General features: G+C 42.1%; 1 protein-coding gene across 28 annotated transcripts in view; it reads left to right on the top strand.

The window, feature by feature from the left end:
* The window catches only part of FNBP1 (formin binding protein 1), a 103783-nt gene extending 84899 nt beyond the window's left edge, over positions 1 to 18884 (top strand). For 8 of the 28 annotated variants that reach the window (XM_076355314.1, XM_076355300.1, XM_076355296.1 and 5 more), the window contains 8 exons: positions 1601 to 1615; positions 1765 to 1800; positions 5512 to 5621; positions 8235 to 8367; positions 9461 to 9582; positions 10055 to 10194; positions 10631 to 10789; positions 13474 to 14982. In XM_076355314.1, coding sequence (XP_076211429.1) covers positions 1601 to 1615; positions 1765 to 1800; positions 5512 to 5621; positions 8235 to 8367; positions 9461 to 9582; positions 10055 to 10194; positions 10631 to 10789; positions 13474 to 13505 — 747 coding nt within the window. In that variant the 3' untranslated portion in view covers positions 13506 to 14982. The other 20 variants (XM_076355318.1, XM_076355312.1, XM_076355310.1 and 17 more) reach the window with 10 other exon arrangements.
* Positions 18885 to 20469: the final 1585 nt, after the last annotated feature.

Raw genomic sequence — 20469 nt, 5'->3', positions numbered from 1 at the left:
GTTATTTTTGAAAAATGTCTATTTCTTAAATCATGCTGTCAAAAACATCATAGGTGTGGAGCCACCTTTATTTTCAATCCAGTCCTAAAGAACTGTGCTTTTGCTAAAAATGGAGCGTCTGTTTAAGAGCATCATATTCAGGAGCTGTTGGTAGTGAAATAACGGAGAATTCGTGAATGGAAAGAGGTTCAGAAATCTCACAGTGCAGATCATTGCCTGGAGTGAGAGGCGTTTTCCAACTTTTTTGTTTCAACTGTCTTTAACACCGAGCACGTGCGTTTATGCACTTACAAGTTCATTGCGTAGTTTGAGAATTTCACAACTGTTCCCAAGAGCTGGTAGGACTGGCACAGTGCAGATTGCTGAAGGAGGAGGCTGGGTGTAGTTTTGATTCTCCCTTTAAAATCTGGCTTTAGATCTTGAACAGCAGCTAACTTGTGCTCCTTGGCACAGAACAGGAAAGTGCTGTAGCACTGTTAGTCTCCCTCTCTCTTGGAAAACCTTCTGAATTGCAGCTGTCATAACGTCTTGTGCAACACTGGAAGAGGCTTTGGTAATTTTGGTAGTCGGCTGCCCGGGCACATTTGTTCACTGGCAGCTTCTGAGGCTCTCCAGTGCTGTGGAGAGCTGTACGTGCAAGTGATGTAAGGCAAAGGCAAACTATGCTGCTCTGTAGGCCCTTTAAGCATGCACTTCACTTTTAGTTACTCTGGGAAGGTAAGAGACTAAAGATAATGTTTTGGCTCTGTACGAGGAAATGTGGTAACCTTTGAAGAATTAGATCACGTATATCGTTTAAGGAGCTTGAATAATGTCTTACTATGCTGGCATAGAATCTATTCGGTGTAAAGAGAAGAAGGTGTTTTTCCTTCTTCTTGGTCCTGACCTTGTCTGACTGTACTGCCAAAGTACGTTTGAGTATTTGCTTTTTGAATTGTTAAGAACATGAAATGACTTTACGTGACTGCCCGGACAGCACTGTACACAATCAATGGAGATACTTGAGGGATGTTGTCCTTTGGACATAGGCCTGAGAGCTAGGAAATCACTGGAGATCGCTGGAGATCCCATCGTGCTTTTTGCAGCTGGAAGCCAAGTGCAGTACCTTACCTCTTCACTGAGTTTTGGCTAGGTGTTATCCCCCCTTCTCTTTAAGCCCTTGCGTAAAGGGGCTGATGCTCGTGACTGCATTTCAGCACATTTTTGATCTAAAGTGACTTGCATACATTTGCAAGTTCTGAGGTTTTTTCCACTTCAGAGGTGTTACTGTAATGCGAAAAATCTCTGTTGTTGTAGCCGCTGTAAATAAGGCAATCCAGGCCAGATTTTCACCTGCAGTGCTAAAGCACATGTGTAGAGGTACAACACTCTTCCATTTCTGTTTCTGGTGAGGAAATGGCAGCTGACTGAGAACGCTGGCCCATCTTGTGAACTTTTGCACAGATCTGTTAGTGTTACCCATTTTGCCTTCCAACAGCAAGGGGATTGTGTGTCATTTTATTGTAACGTCAGTCTGAAAAAGTTCCTCTTCTACTGATGCACTGTTGTTTTTTTTTCTCTTTCTCCCCCCACCCTGTATCTCTCCAATTTTTACATGAAGCTTTCTCTCAAGCTGGTAAGCACATTTACAGCATGCCTGTCCTGTGTTTTAATCACAATTTTCTGTGTGTGTTTTAATGTGCACTGTGCCACATATGATATGACACTGAAATTAACTGTTAAATTTGTTTCTTCTTTGTGTTTGCTTTTTTTGATATTTATCAGATAACTCTGAATACACAGGTCTGGAGTCTAATAGAGGTGATCAGAATTCAGTCTTTCTAATAAGCTGCTAAAAATTAACTCTAATACATAGTTTAGTTTTCACTTTTATAATCTAGGGCTATGAAAATGTAGAAAAACAGCATCAAGTAATTCTGCTACTGTATAAGTATATGTTAAAACATTTAAAGAAAAAAAAAAAAATAAAGGTCTCTCTACTTGCTGGACCTTTTCCAGAGAGAAATGCATGTCTTTGTGTAACATAGCAGCAAAGTTTGCTTTCCATGTCCAGGTGTTACTGGAAATCTGCATCGTTATCACCTACATTTTACAGCCCTATGTAGTCCTTCAGAATAACTAATAATGATATTAATTAAAGTTCTGTAAACCTTAACCAACAAGGTTAACTCAGTCTGATTTGAATTCGCAAATGGATATATATATATATATGAATCCTAAATTCTATCTTGGATGCAGCTGGGAAGGTTTCTTGAACTACGGTAAGATAATATGTTACTGAGTTGGAAAGGGAAGGGGTGAACGTATTTGGGAAAGCAAATTATGTGCTGAACTTCATACACAAGGTACCGTACTGCTTGAGATACTCCACACCTTGGTATGTTGCCAACAGCTTGTCTACATTCCTTTGCCCTTCGTGAGCCCAGTCACAAGGAGAATGCGACTGTTTTGCTGACCCACTTCATGCCAGCATGCAAGAGCTGCAAATGACTGATTGCAGTTTCGGAGAGCTTCAGAGGATCTGCAGTAGCACCTTAACTGCATTAGCTTGAAAGTTTTCTTATTCCTCACCAGTCAGTGCCTTTAGGTGCTCTCTCCACCCTACACATATATTGTTCTTGGGTACATCATTGTGGACCTGTTCTGTTCACAGCAGCTTATTCGGAGGAAATGCATGGGCCGTGAAGGCTACCTGCTGTAGCTCTGGAGGTTCCGGGTCCTGCTGCTGCTCTGTCAACAGTGACTTGCTTGGGCTCCAATGGCAATATTGCTTCTCACTGAAGACCTGTGGTGGGCCTGAGGAATGATGGAAATCTCTAGCTTACGTGCAAACCTTGTTCTTCTGGCTGGTAGTCCAACACATTTATACCAGGGATTTCCATTTGTTGTTTTCCTAGTCACAGTGCTAGTATGTTGTGTAGCTGAGCTAAGCCTTTGTACGTAGGAATAAGTCCTCCCAAAATAAATGGCTGACCTGACCTTTCCCCAAGAATTGCACAAATCAAAAAGATGTGCAGAGAGGGCTGAGACCCATGTGTGCCTCAGGTGGAGGAAATCGGCTTGTTCGTAATTTCCTCTCGGATCATAGCTGTACAAGAGCCGAAACTGGGGCTGATAAACCTCATGCTTTCCCCATATGTAGCTTCAGCCCAGAAACTGGTCCTAACACGGCCTCTTTTTTCAGTCCTTCATCTTGGGACAATTTGCATCCTAAATCCCAGTATCTTTATGCAAGGAAATCTAGTGAGCACCGGCTCTGCTGGTCCTATAACACATCAAAAAAAGCACAGATTTCCCCCCCCCCGCCCCCACACACACTGTCGAAGCATTTCTAAAAATGTAGGCAATGTTCACTACCTGAGAGATAGCCCAGGTGTGTTTTTGCTTGAGAGCATGAAATGTGCCCAGCATGTGCAAAAATTGCTCCTTGACTCTTCCTTTTGGAAAAGGAACTGTAGCTTCTGTTACGATGGGAAATTATTGAGCATGGAATAAAGTCTGAGTGCGATCACCTCCTAGTCTCAGGCATGCATTTCTATGCAACACTAATGCTTTGGTCTGAAGCATTGTGAACAAAGATACTGAATCTAGTCCAGCCTAGAGCTTTTGAATGAAGTTGAAGAATCAAAAAGAAAACGCTTTTCCAGATTCATTTGACTACATCTGTTGCATTCTCCTAATGTATAACTGGGGATATTATTAATCATCTCTGTCTCTTCTGCTTAGAGTTGAGAAGAATATGTTATATAGTCTTTCTTGTAACTGCTTATTTATTTACAAAGCTACATCCAGATGCTTTGCCTTAAAAAGATAGGTGTATGGCTTTAGTGTGTAGATTATCTGTACAGTATATTGAATCATTCTCATGTCTAATGTGATGTGGGTGTTACTAGAAAGCAAAATATTATCATTAAAGAATGAATTAAAATAGATCTCTCCTGTACCATGCACAGCAGGTAACGTAAGCACTGCTAGGACTTCATGTAGCTGGAGTTTTAGAATGAGTGTAACTTATTTAGTTGGTTTTTTTATTTGTCTTAAATTTGCTTTCTCATTGTCTCATGAAATGGAATTTTAAGTGTATTATTACACAGATGATCCTTAACTAGGTGCATATGCTATCTTTTACTGAAAATCAATATGGCAGCAATTTCATTAGGTTTGCCCGTTCTGCTATTTTGAAATTGCTAGACCAGAGGAGATGACCTGTCTGTAGTTGTCCTCCATCCCTCTGACACCCACACACTTTCTTGTAAACAGCTTGTTCTGTAAATGCAGAAGAAAAGAGCGCGCTGTCTCAGAGCACATTCAGTGTGGAGCTGAAAGGGTCTAACGGGCAGCTTTTGTGGCAGTGTGTCCACTAAATCACACTGCTCTGAGAGATTTGGCATTTTAGTAAGACTCATGTCGCAACTCTGCTCACAAGCTGTGAGCATCAGTAAGCTGATGGGCCATTGAATTTGGTTACTCAGCTGCGTGTTTTTACCCTTCTTTCTCCCATAGGCCGGTATTCCCCCTTAGAAATGGGACATGGAATGAGCAGAAACCAAAACAAGAAAAACCTGTACAAATTCAAGATAATGTACAAGAACTTCATTCCTTTATGTGCAACTAATTAGTATTGATGTGTGTTCAGTATAGCCCACCCAAACTGTCCCGCTTGCCCTCCTGCAAGACAAAAATAGGTGGTACTTTGAAGAAAATAGTATGGATTTATTTTATGTCATCTATCTGCTATATTAAATTGAGGCAATCAAGAAGAAGCATAGCAGTTTGAAGGCAGAAAAGGGGTTTTCAAGCAGAATCACTCAAAGGTAACCACTGTGGTCTTCAAATATTTTCTTCAGCTATGATTTCAAATTGATTGATTCTATGGCTTTGATATTTGTTATGCTAGAACAAGTGAGAGAGGAAAAATTGAGAGACTTTGACATGGAATGTGGATCCTGGAAAGTATGCAGCGTGGTTTTAAATTGCAGAATGCCAGAGGAAGTGCTTCTATTACCTTAGTGTGTTAAGGAGAGCCCTGACATAAATTAACCGTATTGGACCAACACTCAGACTACGCAGACCAAGCAAGCAATTTATAGTGTACATGAGAAGCGCGACTGTGACACAGGAGTAAAATCTAGCAACTGCTTTTGTGGGGATGCTGTTTGTAGCAGAGTAAGGGAAGGCAGGAAGGATCAGCATGAGAATGGAACTCTGTTAAATAAAATCTGATGATAACTATGGATAAAAATAGATTCTTGGCTTTGCCATTGAATTCTGGCATTCCTTAGTTGGTGATCTCCCGTTAGCCATTTGGTATGAAAGTGGGATGTGGTCCTGAGATTATTTCTAGGGCATCCAGATTGCTAACAGATACCTCTCGGTACAAATAATAACAATGCTTCAGACCATTGTGATTTTGCACAGACATTTGTGAGCTCTTTTCAAAATGCAATCCTGAAGGATTCTTTCAGGCTCTGATTTTTCTTCTTTTTTTTTCTTCCATTCCACTCTGTGCAGGGAGCAGGGCCAGAGGACTTCAGCAATCTCCCACCTGAGCAAAGAAGAAAGAAACTTCAGCAAAAAGTTGATGAACTAAACAAAGACATTCAGAAGGAAATGGATCAAAGGTATGTCAACCCCCTCCAATGAAAAATGAAATAGGTGGTCTTATATAGGAGAACAGAAACAAGCAATATATAAGAAAGAGCAAATAAGGACAAGGTTCTAGGTTTGTTTAAGGTACTGTTCCAAGAAAAAAAAGAATCAGAGGTTGCATATGGCTAAAAACATCTGAGAGATGCAAGGCTCTGCACAGCACAGATTCTGAAATCGGTGATGTAATTTTGGCTGAGGTAGGTCGGAGCTGGGGCAAAAGCTGGCTTTCTTTTTATTCCATTCTCCCACCTCAGTGTAATGCATATCCTGTCTTGGGAATCATGAGATGAGAAGATCCTAGTATAAGGATAGGAATGATATAAATGAAGCAACTAGAGACAATTTTTCCTTCTTTCTTGGGCTTTCACGGGAGAGCAGCAGTTTAATCATGAGCCAGACAAAGATTGCTGTTAGATATACTAAGTTTGTTTCTTGATGTGAGCCATTCCTGAGGGTGTTTTATAGGAAAGTACAGGAGGTAAATACAGCCTCAGTCAAAGGTACAATCATAGACGTCTCTCTCAGCACTAAGCAGAGTGCCTATTACTGTATGATGGGCATGGGTAGGTCCCAGCAAGAGTGACTATTATGAGCATGTTAACATCATCAAAAGTGCTGATTGATTGGTGTGTATCTTAAGACTCTCTGATCTGTAGCTTACATTTCGTGGAAGCAGAAGGGTAGTGAGTCCTGTGCTTTTGTGGATGCTTTTTCTACAAGGCTTCATTTATCATTCTGGTTGAGAATAAGGCTATTTTAGTTACACATCTTTTATTGATTGTGGCAGCCTATATTTGTTGCTTTGTGTTTGTTCACATTCTGCGGTTGCATTAAAGATTCAGCATGTTATGTTTGCAAGAGACAGAACTTTTCTTCCCTGAATGATTTCAAGACTTAGCCTCTCCGGTACCAGTCTATCCCTCAGTATTGCTTTGCATTTGTACAGATGTGCCTACATTTTCTGCTAACTTGCTTTGAAGAACCTGTTTGGTCGAGTAACCCAAACTTTCTTCTTTATGTTTTATATCATGAATAAGAAAGGCAAACTGCACATGATTATATGATTTCTCACTACTTTGTTTTTTTCCTCTGTTGTAACTTACATTTGTCTCTGTACAGATTTTTTTTTTCTGCTCTGTATTGATTCTGAGGTAACCCAATGTTAAAATCAGATACGAAATCAGAGCAGAATGGAGTTATTTTAAATAAAGATAGTATATGATTGAGGAAGTAGCACCAGCAGTTAAATAAGAGTTAAAAAATAGTAATAATCATGACTCATATGTTTGCAATATTATCCCTTAGGGCTTCAACCACAGAGCAGTCCCACTTCCTTGCCACCCACACTTTTTCCCATTTTCTATACACACAAAGCAAAGGCAGGCACAGGATTGCAATTGTCAAGAGTTTGGTGGGAAACTCTCAAATATAAAGAGTGTTAACTTGAGTCGTGGGACTCACATTAACCTTTCTTCCCCCAAGTAATGCCTAGAGAAAAGCTGAATAGCTGTGCCAGTAATACAGGAAATCAGCTCATAAGTCCGCCCTTCTCTAAGCTCTGAAATGTTCATCATCGCGCAGATAACTTTTTTTTTCCTTCAAGTTCAGCCTCAACTTGACTCAGGTCAAAGGCAGCACACTGCTGTCAGTGAGAGCTCTGCAGGCTTTCCTAAGGGAGCTCATGAAGGCATGTACTACGTTAATCTTGGCCTTACAGTACCACATTCATCATAGCAGGCCTTAAAATTAACATCTCTGAAACCCTAGGCGTTTGGCATCTGGGTTGATACGAAACACAGCCCCCAGAAAGAGTCTAGTAAAAATGCTGTATAACTTAACAGGATGCAAGGTCGCATTATGTGGCCTAAGGTCCATCTGTCACTGTGCTGTGACAAATGCAAACCATCTGGATTTAGCTTCGGTTTTAAGCAGTGTGAAATAAATATCTTACAAATGATTTGGGTTGCAAAAGACAAACTGCAACAGGCAGGGTGAGAATTTCTGGTTAGCACTCCATTTTTATTATTAATACATCCACGTCCAGCTCTTTTGTCCCAGTTTCTCAACTGGATTTCAGCCCACAGTGGAGAATAATGATGCAACTGTTTGTCTGTGCCCCAAAAACAGGGATGATGTTAATCTAGAAAGCTGAAGCTGTCACTCATTGCAATGATTGTGAAATTTTATTCCCCCTGCCCCTCGCGATCCTCCTGCCACCCTCACTCATGTGAAGAACCCTCAGCTGCCTGTAGAGTGAGGAGCTCCTTTTAATGTAGGGGCTTGAAGAGTTTGGCTCGTGTACAGTGTCTCTGTCATGTCACATCATAGGCAAAGGCATCACTCACTTTTTTCCCATCTCTGACAGTGTAAATTCTCTTCTGGCAAGTGATTTTACTGTTATTTTTTCAATGGCTGGTTCTATACAGGGCAAAAGGCCCTGTCTGGATATTCTCAGTTACCCTTGTAGCCGATTAGGCTTGAACCACAGAGTAAAGAAGAGGCAGCTTATTATCCTTTCATTTGCCCTCATTTAGAGAAAAGCATGTTCCCCCAGCCACACTAACACGTTTTATTTTTCTTCTCAGAGATGCCTTAACGAAAATGAAAGATGTGTATATCAAGAACCCACAGATGGGAGACGCAGCGAGTGTGGACCACAGATTAGCAGAACTTGCACAGAACATTGAAAAGTTACGATTAGAAGTTCAGAAATTTGAGGTATGGGAAGAGACGTTTCAGTAAAACGTAGCTCAGCATATGCTCAGTTCTAAGCAGATGCTTCACTGCTTTTCCAGATGTATTGATGCATTTTCTTACCATGTATGGGTGAGTGCTACTTGAGCACTTGCATTAATTGAGATCTTTGAGCCTGTTTGTGTAACATAAATATGTACCATCTCCTGTGACAGTCAGCCAACAATCCTGCTGTTTAATTTGCCACAGAAAACAAATTGTGCTAAGTGGTGGATAAGAGAAATGTAGTGCTCTCTGGACTGCCCAGAGGGGTTCAGGTGCTTATTTAATTAAATAATTTGAAGCATCACGTTACAGATGTCTGTGGAAGATGAGAGGAACATAAATGTAAAGCACCATTTATAGTCTTAACAGCAAGACAGAAGCCTTCAGATAAAATATGTTTTAAGGAATAGTCTGCCATTAACAGGAAGCTTCTTAGAGATACAAAATCTCAAGAGCATAAGGAGTATTTGGAATATATGAAGCCATTATAATTACACAAGAAGGATTATAGGGCTGAGAAAAGACTTCACTCTGTAAGTTACGCTATGTGCATAAATAGACACAGCCTGTTAATTTTAGATGTTTCTTACAGTTCTTGGCTTCACTATCCACTGTTTTCTTATCCATTTGAAAATCACTGGGTCTTTCATTCTCCCCAGCTTTAGTCCTCTTTTGCATTCAGCAGTCACTGAGGTTGCTGTTTCTGGTGTTACTGAGACTACTATAAGCTGCCAGATGTCTTTTTACTTTATTGTGACTAGAGCAGCAGCATCTCCCAACAGCTGCTGTTAACTGCTTCTCTTGGGTCACAGTGTGTTCAGCACCCGGTGTCAAAAAAGAATCGAGTTTTCAGTAAGTGTGTTTTTTGGCAAGACCGATAGATTTAATATACACTTAAAGTACAGAATCTATTCCCCCTGACAACTGCAGCCCAAAGGAAAATTTAAATACGTTTACAATCTGGTTTTAGTTCCATAGTCTGAATGTCAAATATGACGCAGCAAAGTAAAAGCAACATATCCCCTTGCAAGTTGAAGCATGAGAGATGCATGAGACTGCTTTCCCCTTGCAGGGCTGGCTGGCTGAGGTGGAGGGCAGGTTACCCATGCGGACTGAACAGGCCCGGCGGCAGAGCGGACTGTATGAAGCCCAGAACACTTCAGCAGTGAACAGCTGTGCGCAGGACCGGGAGAGGTACAGTATCTGTACAGAGCTGTCCTGTTCAGACTGGTAATTGAACCTGCTTTCCTTAGCTTGTTAATCAGGAAAACTGTAGCTCTGCAGCATTCAGAAACTCATTCTGTAACCAGAATGAAGGCAGGCACTCCGTGAAGTGTTTCACATACTGATTTTAGCATACGTAAGATCCCAACTTTAAGAGCTACTTTTCTGAATGTGATGAAATGTATAATAGCCCCCTACACTCACTGCTGTGAAGATGAGTGAGATAGGTGCATTTTTTACAGCTTTTGATGGGAAAAATGCCTGGTCTCACCCATCGCTTTGTGACAGCTGCTAGTGTAACAGCCAGTTCTGAGCATGCTTTGGAATTGCTGAGCTGCTCCAGCTACAGTCGCTCACCTTGCCTTAAGTGTCTGGTAACTAAGTCATTCTCTTTGCTCCTGAGACTGGTCGCTATAGTTGCTCTGTATTTTCCTCTCTTGAGCAGCCCAGATGGCAGTTACACAGAAGAGCAAAGTCAGGAGACTGAGATGAAAGTACCGGCAACGGATTTTGACGATGAATTTGATGATGAAGAACCACTACCCACCATAGGAACATGTAAAGCGCTCTATACATTTGAAGGTATCACTCAGCCTTTACTCTCATTTCACTTACTGTTTTGTTTAGTTCATGTACCAAGGACAAGTGGGAAACCTTCATTTAATCCCTGCAGTGCTTAAATAGGCAAAGAAAGGGCGAGTGAGGCTCTGGCATGATTCTGTTTCTTAGAGAGGCGCTAAGGCAGTGATTTGTCTCCCGTTATGCATGGACTCTGGGGGGGGGAAACAAAAACGAACAAAAAAACAAACCCAAAACTCTGATGTCAGGATCACATTCATCAGGTTCTTCGTGTACATGCTGCCATCTCCAGAATCACGCGTTCTTGTTCATGCTGTGCTAGTGATGCAATGAAGGTTGCATTAGCACGTTGTCGGAGTGTGCCCTGAGCACCCTCCTGCTGCATCTGCGGTTCCCATTGTGCAGGACAGCCTGAACGCCGTGTTACTGTGTCTTTCAGGTCAGAATGAAGGAACAATTTCTGTAGCAGAAGGAGAAATGCTCTATGTAATAGAAGAAGACAAAGGCGATGGGTGGACACGAATCCGAAGGAACGAAGATGAGGAGGGCTATGTCCCTACGTCGTATGTTGAAGTCTATTTGGACAAAAATGCCAAAGGTGCTATGACTTATATTTAATACTATTATTACTACTTTATTTGCCTTCACAGAAATATCCAACCCTGAAACAGCTCTGTGTTGCAGATAGAGCCTTCTAAAAGTCTGTACAATGCCACGAGGTGCATTATTTCGTACGTGGACTAATGCGGCTTGCTGTACTGCAAAACGTGCTTTTTATTGATCAGAGAAGGATAGTGTGGTAGACTGTAAAACTAGAGGGGAAATGCAGCCTTTCCTAGACAGCGCTTGTTCAACTGTCGCTGCCATTGCACACCTGACTTAGTGCAGGAAACACAAAGCCATTTGGAATAACATGGGCTCTCCTCAGATATCCCGGTGGCATCTCGGACACGTTCACAAGTCAGCTGTTTGTCCCAAACTGATTCAGTGGAATGTTATATGGGAAATACTTAGACTGCCGGTTTGTGTCTCAGTGTGGTAGCTTTTCAGAGCCTAATGGGTTCTGTGGACCTTTTGGATTGAAACCTGGTCGTCATTTAGTTAGTGTGTTTGAAAGGGGAAGGAGAGATCTTGCCAAAACCTGTCTACGCAGGTAGTGTGTCCTTGATAAATCGGTAAAACGTTAAGGAAGATGCTCCATTCTTTCCCACCTTGATACATTTCAGAAGATGTATTTGCTGTTTCAGATGACCATAACTAATGGTTTAATCTTTTGCTCACACAAGATCAATGGAGACATTCAGAGCTTAGACTCGGCAATCTTCTGTTTTGTTGTTGCTTTTAACTCCTCACAAATAGGTGTGTTGTGTAAGCAAGCAGTGCTACAGGGGAATCCTGGATAGAATAAATGCTAGCCCCATGAACACCTGGTAAGGTATTACACTGAGAAATCAAAAGATTTTAGTCCTGTTTCAAATCAGGATGTGTTTGAAGTCCACTGTTAAATAATTTATGTGTTTTTTCAGTCACTTAATCCTTCAGATTATTGTTGTGTTTCCTGGACTTTAGAGTTCTCGGTGTGAAACAAGCTGCCTCATCCAATTTAAAAGAAAACTGAACCATTCTCATTGGGATTTACGGACAACAGGAAGAGAGGAGTAGGACTGTCTGTAAACAAACACTATAACTTGATCACTTCACTGTCTTGGATTCAGTATTAAACAGTGCAGTGCCTTGTCTGCTGGGGTCTTGTTTTATTTTGCCATAATATGGTAGTTTTATGTTTGTGTTGGCAAATACAGGGTCAGTTGAGATGCAAAAGAGTGCAGAAGGCTCAGCCCCTCTGTCGGCTTTTATTAACCTTTGAAACAGGAACATAGATTGTACATTCTCCTTATTTCATATTCGGAACAGGGCAGAAAGCACAGAATGGGAGATCCCATCTCTTATCCCTGTGTTCTCTCCTATGGAGATTGACTGCTTTGTGCGTGGCAGTAGTTGAAAGCAACATTATTATTCTGCTGGAAAATTTGTTGTTCAGCGGTGTAGGCTGCTTGAAAACAGCTAAGCTAGTGTGGCATCTACATCTGTCTTAAGTAACAAGCGTGGCTCCCCTGCCCTCAGATACGCAGTGTGGTTCACATCAGTGGAACGTTACAGCAAATGGCCGATTTACGAGCAGAGCAGCAGGTTGGATGGAAGTGAAGCAAAGCGTATCTCTGAGTGGGGTGAGAAGTCCTGACAAAGTCCTGCTAACTGAACTAGCAAAAGTTTGTCTTTAATTTACCCTTCTGGAGAGAATATTGCAGGAGTATTGCAATACCAGCCAGAAAATCGTGTTAGTATGTTAATGGTGTTATGTAAGTTACAGGATGACGCTGAATGATCGTAAAAATGCGGTCTGTGCTGGGGGTGAAGGCTGATACGGTTGCAGCCACTTCTGTAGCAACGATGGAGGTTTTTCAGATCCTTTTAAGTTTTTCCATTAATTTTTCTGGACTTCAGGAACAAAATCAAATGTGTCTGTGAATATCTAATGTAAAGGAACTATAATATTTACCTCTTATTTCTCAATTCTCTGGTTAAAAAGAAAAGCTAAAAGAGAACTTTCCATAAAATGTCACAGTAGCAGTATAAAGATTTGGGGGAAGTGCTGCTATGTTTAAAAGACAAACTTTGTTGCAAGCTGCAAATTTCTCATTTGATTTTTAATATATTAGTAGAAGTGACTTTACTCAATCCTTGAAACTGAAGCTACAACATTCCTGAAAATGACACTGTAAATACTAAAGCATTTACAAACTTTAGTAGTTCTTTCCTCTTTTTGGAAAGAAGCTCGAGCAGCTGGTACCTCTAAATGTTAGTTGCATGAAGTGTGGGAGCATTCACACCAGCTCCGAGTACATTTGTGACTCTTCTAGCCGGCAGAATCAATTCTGGCTCGGGCGTACCTGCCTGACTAGGTTGTGCCAGAGGCAGCTCTGCCTAAGAAATGCAACTGGTAAATGCTTTGCGAAAAGCCGCCGGGCAGCTGGCGAGCTTTTTCAGTCAGCTGAAGCCTGTGTTTTCAGAGATGAATAGGACAGGTAAGTCGTGTGCTGCAGTCGCCCTCCTGATTGTAGTCTTCATGGGAGCCAAGCTAGGTCTGCGTGCTCCTGCAAATACCTGCGTGAGGGCTGTTTGTAAAGTTTACAATGATACCTCCGGTCAGAGGGTGTTAGCAAACCCTATCACAAAAAAGAACAGTAATGTCTATCTTGTTTTGCCTTTCTTTTTTTCCAGATGTGTACAAATCACTTCAGAAAATCTCTTGAGTAGGGTTGCATAGGCCTGTTCACCTTTTTATTCTACTGGTTTGCTGCTACGGTTGTTGTAAGAGCTCTGTTTCAGAAGGTTTTCTTTAGAAGAGATGAATGCACATGTCATATCTCCAGCAATGAAAGACTCTGTTAGGTACCGTTCACTCAGCTGATGCATGTATAACTTCACCTCTTGAAATTTAAATGTGCATCACTACCGATGAAAGTACTGGCCCGACTGTATGAATTTAGTTGTAAACAGCGTTACTCTCCTTTCTAATATAAATGAGAGCCAACACAGTTCGTTCTCTTTGTGATGCATGCAGGAAACTATTATAAATGCTGAAACACATGCAGACTAAAAATTGGACCTATTGGATGTAAACTCATGTTGTGGGGCTTACGCCAACCTCTAACTGCTAGGGGACGAGGGAGGAAACTGCTCTGTGCACCCATGGCTGTAGCTTCTTGCAGGGCTTTTCTGCACCGGTCAGGTATCTGGTGCTGACAGCTGTCGAACGCAGGAACTACTTGGGCCTTTTTGCTCGAGACTGCCCGTACTGTGTTATTGAATATGGTACCTCACAATCTTCTTGGGAACAAAACTGTCTTTCACTGAGGGATGTTGTGAAGTAGTGTGATACACAAAAGTACTCGCATGAAACAACCGGCTTTATATAAACTCGCCATTGCACCCAACAAAAATGCTGTGCTCGCTTCCACCGGAAAGGCTGGCTGTTCGGGTGACATGCGAGTAACAGAGGCTGTTTTGTGAAGTTAAACTTCCTGATTAAAAAAAAAAAATTTTGGAGCCGTGGGCTGATTAGCATTTCAGCTCCTTTGCCGCTGTGGGTCTGTTCCTCCTCACCTCCAATTATATAAATAAATCCTTATAGAAAGCTCTGTGACTCCGTGTTGCAGCTCTGCTGTTTGTTCGCTGTAACCATTATGCAGAGCCTTGACTTATATAAATAAATAGGTAAAAGTTAACCATGCTGATGCACTTTTTATCTAGGATGTATCTGATTATTTAATGCTTGCCAAATTATTTAGGAAACAGTAATTATAAACTGGACTGTGGCTTTTTAAAATCCTTTTGTTAAATACTTGTCCTTAGTTCTCCCAGTATAAAAAAAAAAAAAAATGTATATAACATAACTTAAAAACTAAAGTTACTTGAATTTGAATTGTTTTTATCCTTTTATATATGTATAAATATAAATGGTTTTATAGGCTGTTCTGCTTAACCTAGCTGTTGTTTTGATAACTACTCAGTCCCTCTTACGTTGATAAGCATTTTTGGTTACTCGGCTGCCTGCCTCTGGCTGGACTTGCATAGAAACTTTTGTTTGGTGTTACTGTTTGTTAACTCTGGCCAGTGTGGTTGTTTCGTTTCTATTCTCATTTTTTTAAAGAATCATCATCTGTCAGGAATCTCTTTATAGCTTGATGTACCATGGTGTCTTCTTCTAATAAACATTATATTTTCTCATTCCTGTGAGGGTTTTTTTTTTAATGGCAATTCATTTAAGTTTAACTTTATAAGGGAAAGCAAATGGCCCGGAGCTGCTTTTCACCTGCTTCCCACACTAAGTACAAATGCAGTTCCCTTGCAGGAAAAATGTTTTGTTGTGGCTCTGTGAAAACTTCTTCTTGGTGTCATTTGGAGTTTGTTCTTTTACGGAAGCGGGTGCAAAGGAGGTCGGAAGGTTCCCCTGCCCTCTCGAATGCGAGGGAAGTTTGAACTCATCCTGTATTCCCCTGGATACAGCAAGCCCTTTGGCTAAATCACACTTCTGGATTGTAGCTTCACTTGGCCACAGAGAAAACTTACCCTCGGCCAGAAGTCTGTGGGTACGGGAATGTGACAAAGGATGGCTTTAGAGGCTAAGACTGATTTCACTTACCTGTTTATTTCTGGACTTCCCTTAAGAATGAAAGGTCTTTACAGCCTATTGTGGAAAGGATAGCTAGTCTGCATTCGTCTGCAAAATTGTGTTTTACCTTCCTGTTGTTGTTCTTCAGTATCGTTCGTGGTCTCTGGAGCTGTCGCTTGAGCAGATACAGTTCTCCTTTGCAGACTGAAACTTAAAAAGCCGTTTGTTTTCTCTGTTGCACTAAGAAAGTGCTGGCAGGGTCCTGCTCCCGAGTTTTACATCCTCCTCCCAGAGGAAAGCAGTGTCCCAGTGATGCTCATCCCCAGGCTGGAGGGAAGGGCTGAGGGTGAATGATCGCTGTTTGAGTGCTGGCAATGTGTGCCCCGGTTCAGGAGCCTTCCTTAACCCCTTGTAACCTGGTAGATGCTTGGATGCTGTATTTCCTTTAACCTCCTGCAGGCAGTACTACTCTTAAGGGATCCCGTTTTCCCCAGCCTCTTTCTAATCCAGTCTCTTTCTTTTTGTCTTTTCTTATGTTTTAGATTCCTAAAGGTGTTTGTGCTGGTGCAAGAACCTCGGGGCGAGCTTGTCACAGAAGGAGAAACAAAATGGTCTGTTTACCCTGCAGGCAGTTAAAACACACCCATGGAAAGCCAGACTCCCAGTCTTGTCTGGAGTTCCCACTTGAAAAATTCAGACCTAAATTCCATCCCAGTACCATTCCGATGCTTGCTCTTTTTCATGGCATGCTACTTGTGGCTCAGATCAACTTACCAGCCTTTCCCACTCTTCTGCCAGCTTGGCACAGCCCCTCCGTAAAACATAACCAACGCTTTCCCCCCACCCAACCTCCCAACACCGGTCAAAGAACTGCTGGCTGCCCTTTGATGCCGAGGGTAACCAGAGAGTCCCAAGCATGTACTGGTCTATCTTCTGTCCTCCCTTGTCCCTCAGTCCATCTGAATGTGTGCACTGGTCCATCAGCATTTCACATGGTGCCTTTAGTGCTAACCCTGCAGGTAGTCTCATCAAATGGCTTGGAAAGGAGGTGCGTTCATGTGGAGAGCCTCCCCTGGGAACAGTGTTACAGCAGCTGGACTGGGCTCTGAATTTGCGGTATTAAATTTGATCCTTAGGCATTAGTCAATATTCTGCTTTCCCCAAAAGGTCACTAATACTTGTCAGCCTTTATTTTTTTTTTTTTTAAATCTAGGCTGATGCTCACTCCAAGTATTAAATCCCTATGACCTTGTTGTTTCCCGAAAGCCTTCAAGCTCACGTATGTACGCTTGTTTTCCTGCTTGTTCTCTCTGCCCCCTCCTCTTTATTCCCCCCCCCCCCCCTCTCCCTCCTCTTTCTCTCACACACACACAGACACACACAGACACTGGCGTTTTGGTTTGAAGCCCCATTTTGCTTGTCACAAAGGCCTCCGTTTTGCTCTCGTTTCAGTCTGCATGCTCGCCCTGTTGCCTTGCCTGCGCCCACCTTCCCGAGGGTCACGTTATTTTGTGGCTCGTTGTTAATCTCTCTGCAGTTTTCTTTTGTTGGTTTGTTTTTCAGCATTTCAGACCTGCCTTCTCCTTTTGCATGACATCTTGTGCGTTCTCATCAGTTAATGTTTGAATAACAGAATTTTTTTAGAAAAATAAAAGAGAAAAGAAAAAAAGAAACCGCGCTCTATTTCGTTGTCCCACCTTGTCATGGACTGGACCTCGACCCAGAAGCCAGACAGGAATATTGTGACTTCTTCATCAGCCATCCTGTTGTCACATGGTTTTATTTGAAGCAGAAGTAGCATGATAAGTGATGCTGCACTTTATCGTGTCATGCAGTGGAGAGAGAGCTATAGTATCTCCAAATATCACATGATCTGGAACTCAGCTGCCTAAGAAAGGCTCAATTGCTTTCTAAACTTCTATATTCTAACTGTTGGTTTCCCCTCAATCTTCACCATTGCTAGGATTTTACAGTCATCCTGTACACCTTTGAGCCCCGTAAGAATCAGTTGCTACTTAATAGCTCCTGAGGGCCTAATTTATTCGTAGATCAACACATCATTTGGGGTTATCTACTTGCTCTTAGGGAACTTCGTCTTTTGTAAAATCTCCAGAATTTGAGAAAATTGATATGGAAGCCACTACGGGCAGTGACCCTAAAATGAAACCTCTCGGGTTTAGTTTGCAGACAAACACGTGTGTGTTGTTCTGCTGCCTGCTGCGTTTTTATGCGGGGTCAGCATATAGAAATGTGTCCAAGAATCAAGCACTCTCCATGTTGGGGACTGCCTAGGCCGTCCCCACTCAGGATGAAGTAATTGTTGAGTTGGGTTACGTGTCGTGTTCATAACTCGGTCCCTTTCTCTCCATTCAAGATACCAACTTTTATTTTTAATAGCACAAAGTCCCTCAGTCCTACAGCTGTAGCTGTTGTATTACGGTGCTTAATATCTGCAAGCATCAACCAGCAAAGGGTTATGGTTTTTAATCCAGTTCAAGTGGCTCAGGAGCCCGCACTGAGAAGCGGGTGATACCAACACTGAGGCCGTTCAGCTACAGTGTCAGCGGCGTCGGAAGGGTCATAATCAATTAAATTACCATCCTTATCGTTGCTGCTACTGTGGTCGCTTAAACTGCTTAGATCCATGAGCCTCCGATGGCAGAATGTGATCCACACGGTTGGCACTTGCGGCTTTGTACAAAGATCTGTGCAAAGGCTTTGTCGCGTCCATCTATCGGGATCTAAATGGTTAAGCAGTTAACAGGTGTGCAAAAATACCTTTAAAATATTTTTAGCTGCAGTATTTTTATTCTCGTGTCCAATGCACTGTTGAATCAGCAGCGAGAAGAATTCATTTTCACCTATTGTTGTGCCATCTCTGTAAAAATTAGATAAAAGTTTGCTTTTATATATTTAATCTAGGTGGACAGTATATTATTGTCAGCCTCTGTGGAACATTTGAACAGTTGCAATGTCTGTGTTGCTAAATAGCGCTTTAGAAGGAGCATTAGCTTTAGCTGACTGATGTTCTTCAAAAGTTTTATTAGGAGACCATGTATGGAGTTTTTATAAACTTGGCAACTAGTTCCCGAAAGCCCGGATCTTAAAACTTACTGCAAGAAAAAAATAGTGACAGTCGTGTATTGTAGCCTACACGTCTTCATTCCGCTGCCTTTCTTCAGGGTAACGAATGAGTAATTTTTGTAGAATTTACCTTTTGCAAAATCTGAAGGACTAAATATGCGACTGGTTTATAAAAACTCTGCTTGAATTTACTAATCTCGCCCAGAAGCGTGGACTGTACATCCTACGAAATCTCATTACCCCCGGCAAAAGTCTCTAATGCCCTTTCTTAACACCTGTAAATAGAGAAGAAACATATTTACTGATACTGAAAGTTGTGTTTAATGCTGAGTATTTTTCAGAAGTTCATTTAGTTTGATGCATATTGTTCTTTGGTTTTTGTTTTCCTGCCTGAAGTGTCAAAAGACCTAAAAGAAGCCAAATTCTATTTTAACATGATGAAGTCGAGCACTTTTTTTATTTGTATATGTGTGTGTATGTGTGTTTGAGCACTGATCTCTAGAGTTTGGTGGCATCTCAGTGTTGTGATTTCATTGCCAATGTAAAAGGTTCTGGTATTGCCCATTCATTTCTGGAGACAGAATTCAACCAAATAAAGTGCTTCCATTTGAAAGCGAATATTGACCTTGTAACAATGAAAGGGAAATCATCCACATATTTAAATAAACACTTAATTCCAGAAATACAGTTTCAGAGGACCCTTTTGATCATCCAGAGAAGAAGAAAAATGGTTTTGTCGCTTCTCTTTCCCAATAAAACAGCTTCCCTGACTTGCTGAGGCGTTCTGCCCTTGCTCCCCACTGACCTTCCTGCCTTACCACAAGCGTTGCCAGTTGAGAACGGGAATTTAGCTGTGACTTGCTGTTTCAGCAGGATATAAATTTTACAGCCCCAAACTCCCCTAAGCTGCTGTCGTTCCCCTCATTATTCTCCTCGGCTGTGTGTCCAGCTGTAAAATTTACGAGGAGTAAGTCTGCTCCAGTGGGGCGCTTGTGCCTAGCTGCTGTAGCCACAACCGTGGCGGCACACGCTTACTCACGGTACTTGGGGGGGTTTTTTTGTTTTGTTTTCTGTTTCATATTATTTCATACTGGAATTTTCAGGTATTTGGAGTATTAATTTGGCTCTGCCTGTACCTTTGAGTGCCCGTCCCACACAGCCACTTCCCGTCGGGTCACTCCGAGACACAGTTTTATCACTCAAACTTGTACCTTTCCAGCTGGCACTGAACAGAGGCTGAGGGGGTGAGGGGTTTCTTCTTTGGTCATCTGAGGAGGAAGGGAGACGCGCTGTTCTGGTGGGGCTCGTTGCTGTCCTTGGGAAAGGCGGGCGGTTCTTGCTTTTCCCCCGCTTCAGCAGGAGGCCGTGAGAACTAGAAGCTTGGGGGAGATATTTCCTCTAACGGAGCGCTGTAGCTTGTCATGCCCATGGTGAATGCTGTGGTTTAACTGGAAGTCTTGGCAGATGTTTTTGATACCGATTGTTTAAACCTGCTGCAAGCCCAGCAAATAATGCATTTGTGCATGCACGCGTGAACGTGCAGATGTATGAAACACAGTAACGTTTCCCTTCGCTGAACAATCTGAGAACCAGATGCATTTCTGTAGGTCTGGGTGAGGATATTTACAATTCCATTTTAATACGGTGGGTTGGTGAACAGCGTGCGCGTCTCTCTAGCTGAGACAAAAACCCTGGCTAGCTTCCAGACAGCTTCTCCGTCACCTGTTAGTCCAGTCCACGGCTCCTAGACGAGCCTGTTTCCAATGAGGATTTGCAGTTGTACAGCTCAGAGGAGGCGACGCCTGGCTGATAATTTCACTTGAAGCAGCTATATAGAGGGGGTTTCTCCTAAGGTCAGATTGCTGTTTTCTTTTAAGGGAATTTCAGTTGTTCTTTGCCAGCACTAATTGACATCCCTGTCAGTTCAGGACAATTCAGTACTGTTTATGAAACAGTCTGCTAGTCTCCATGCTTTTGGGAAACAGTGAATAGGAGGGGGTGTCTGTCTGGCTCTAAGG

This window comes from Aptenodytes patagonicus, chromosome 18 (assembly GCF_965638725.1).
Source record: "Aptenodytes patagonicus chromosome 18, bAptPat1.pri.cur, whole genome shotgun sequence".
Classification (NCBI taxonomy): domain Eukaryota; kingdom Metazoa; phylum Chordata; class Aves; order Sphenisciformes; family Spheniscidae; genus Aptenodytes; species Aptenodytes patagonicus.
Note: the sequence above shows the minus strand (reverse complement) of the source record. Positions and strands in the feature narration are given on the sequence as shown.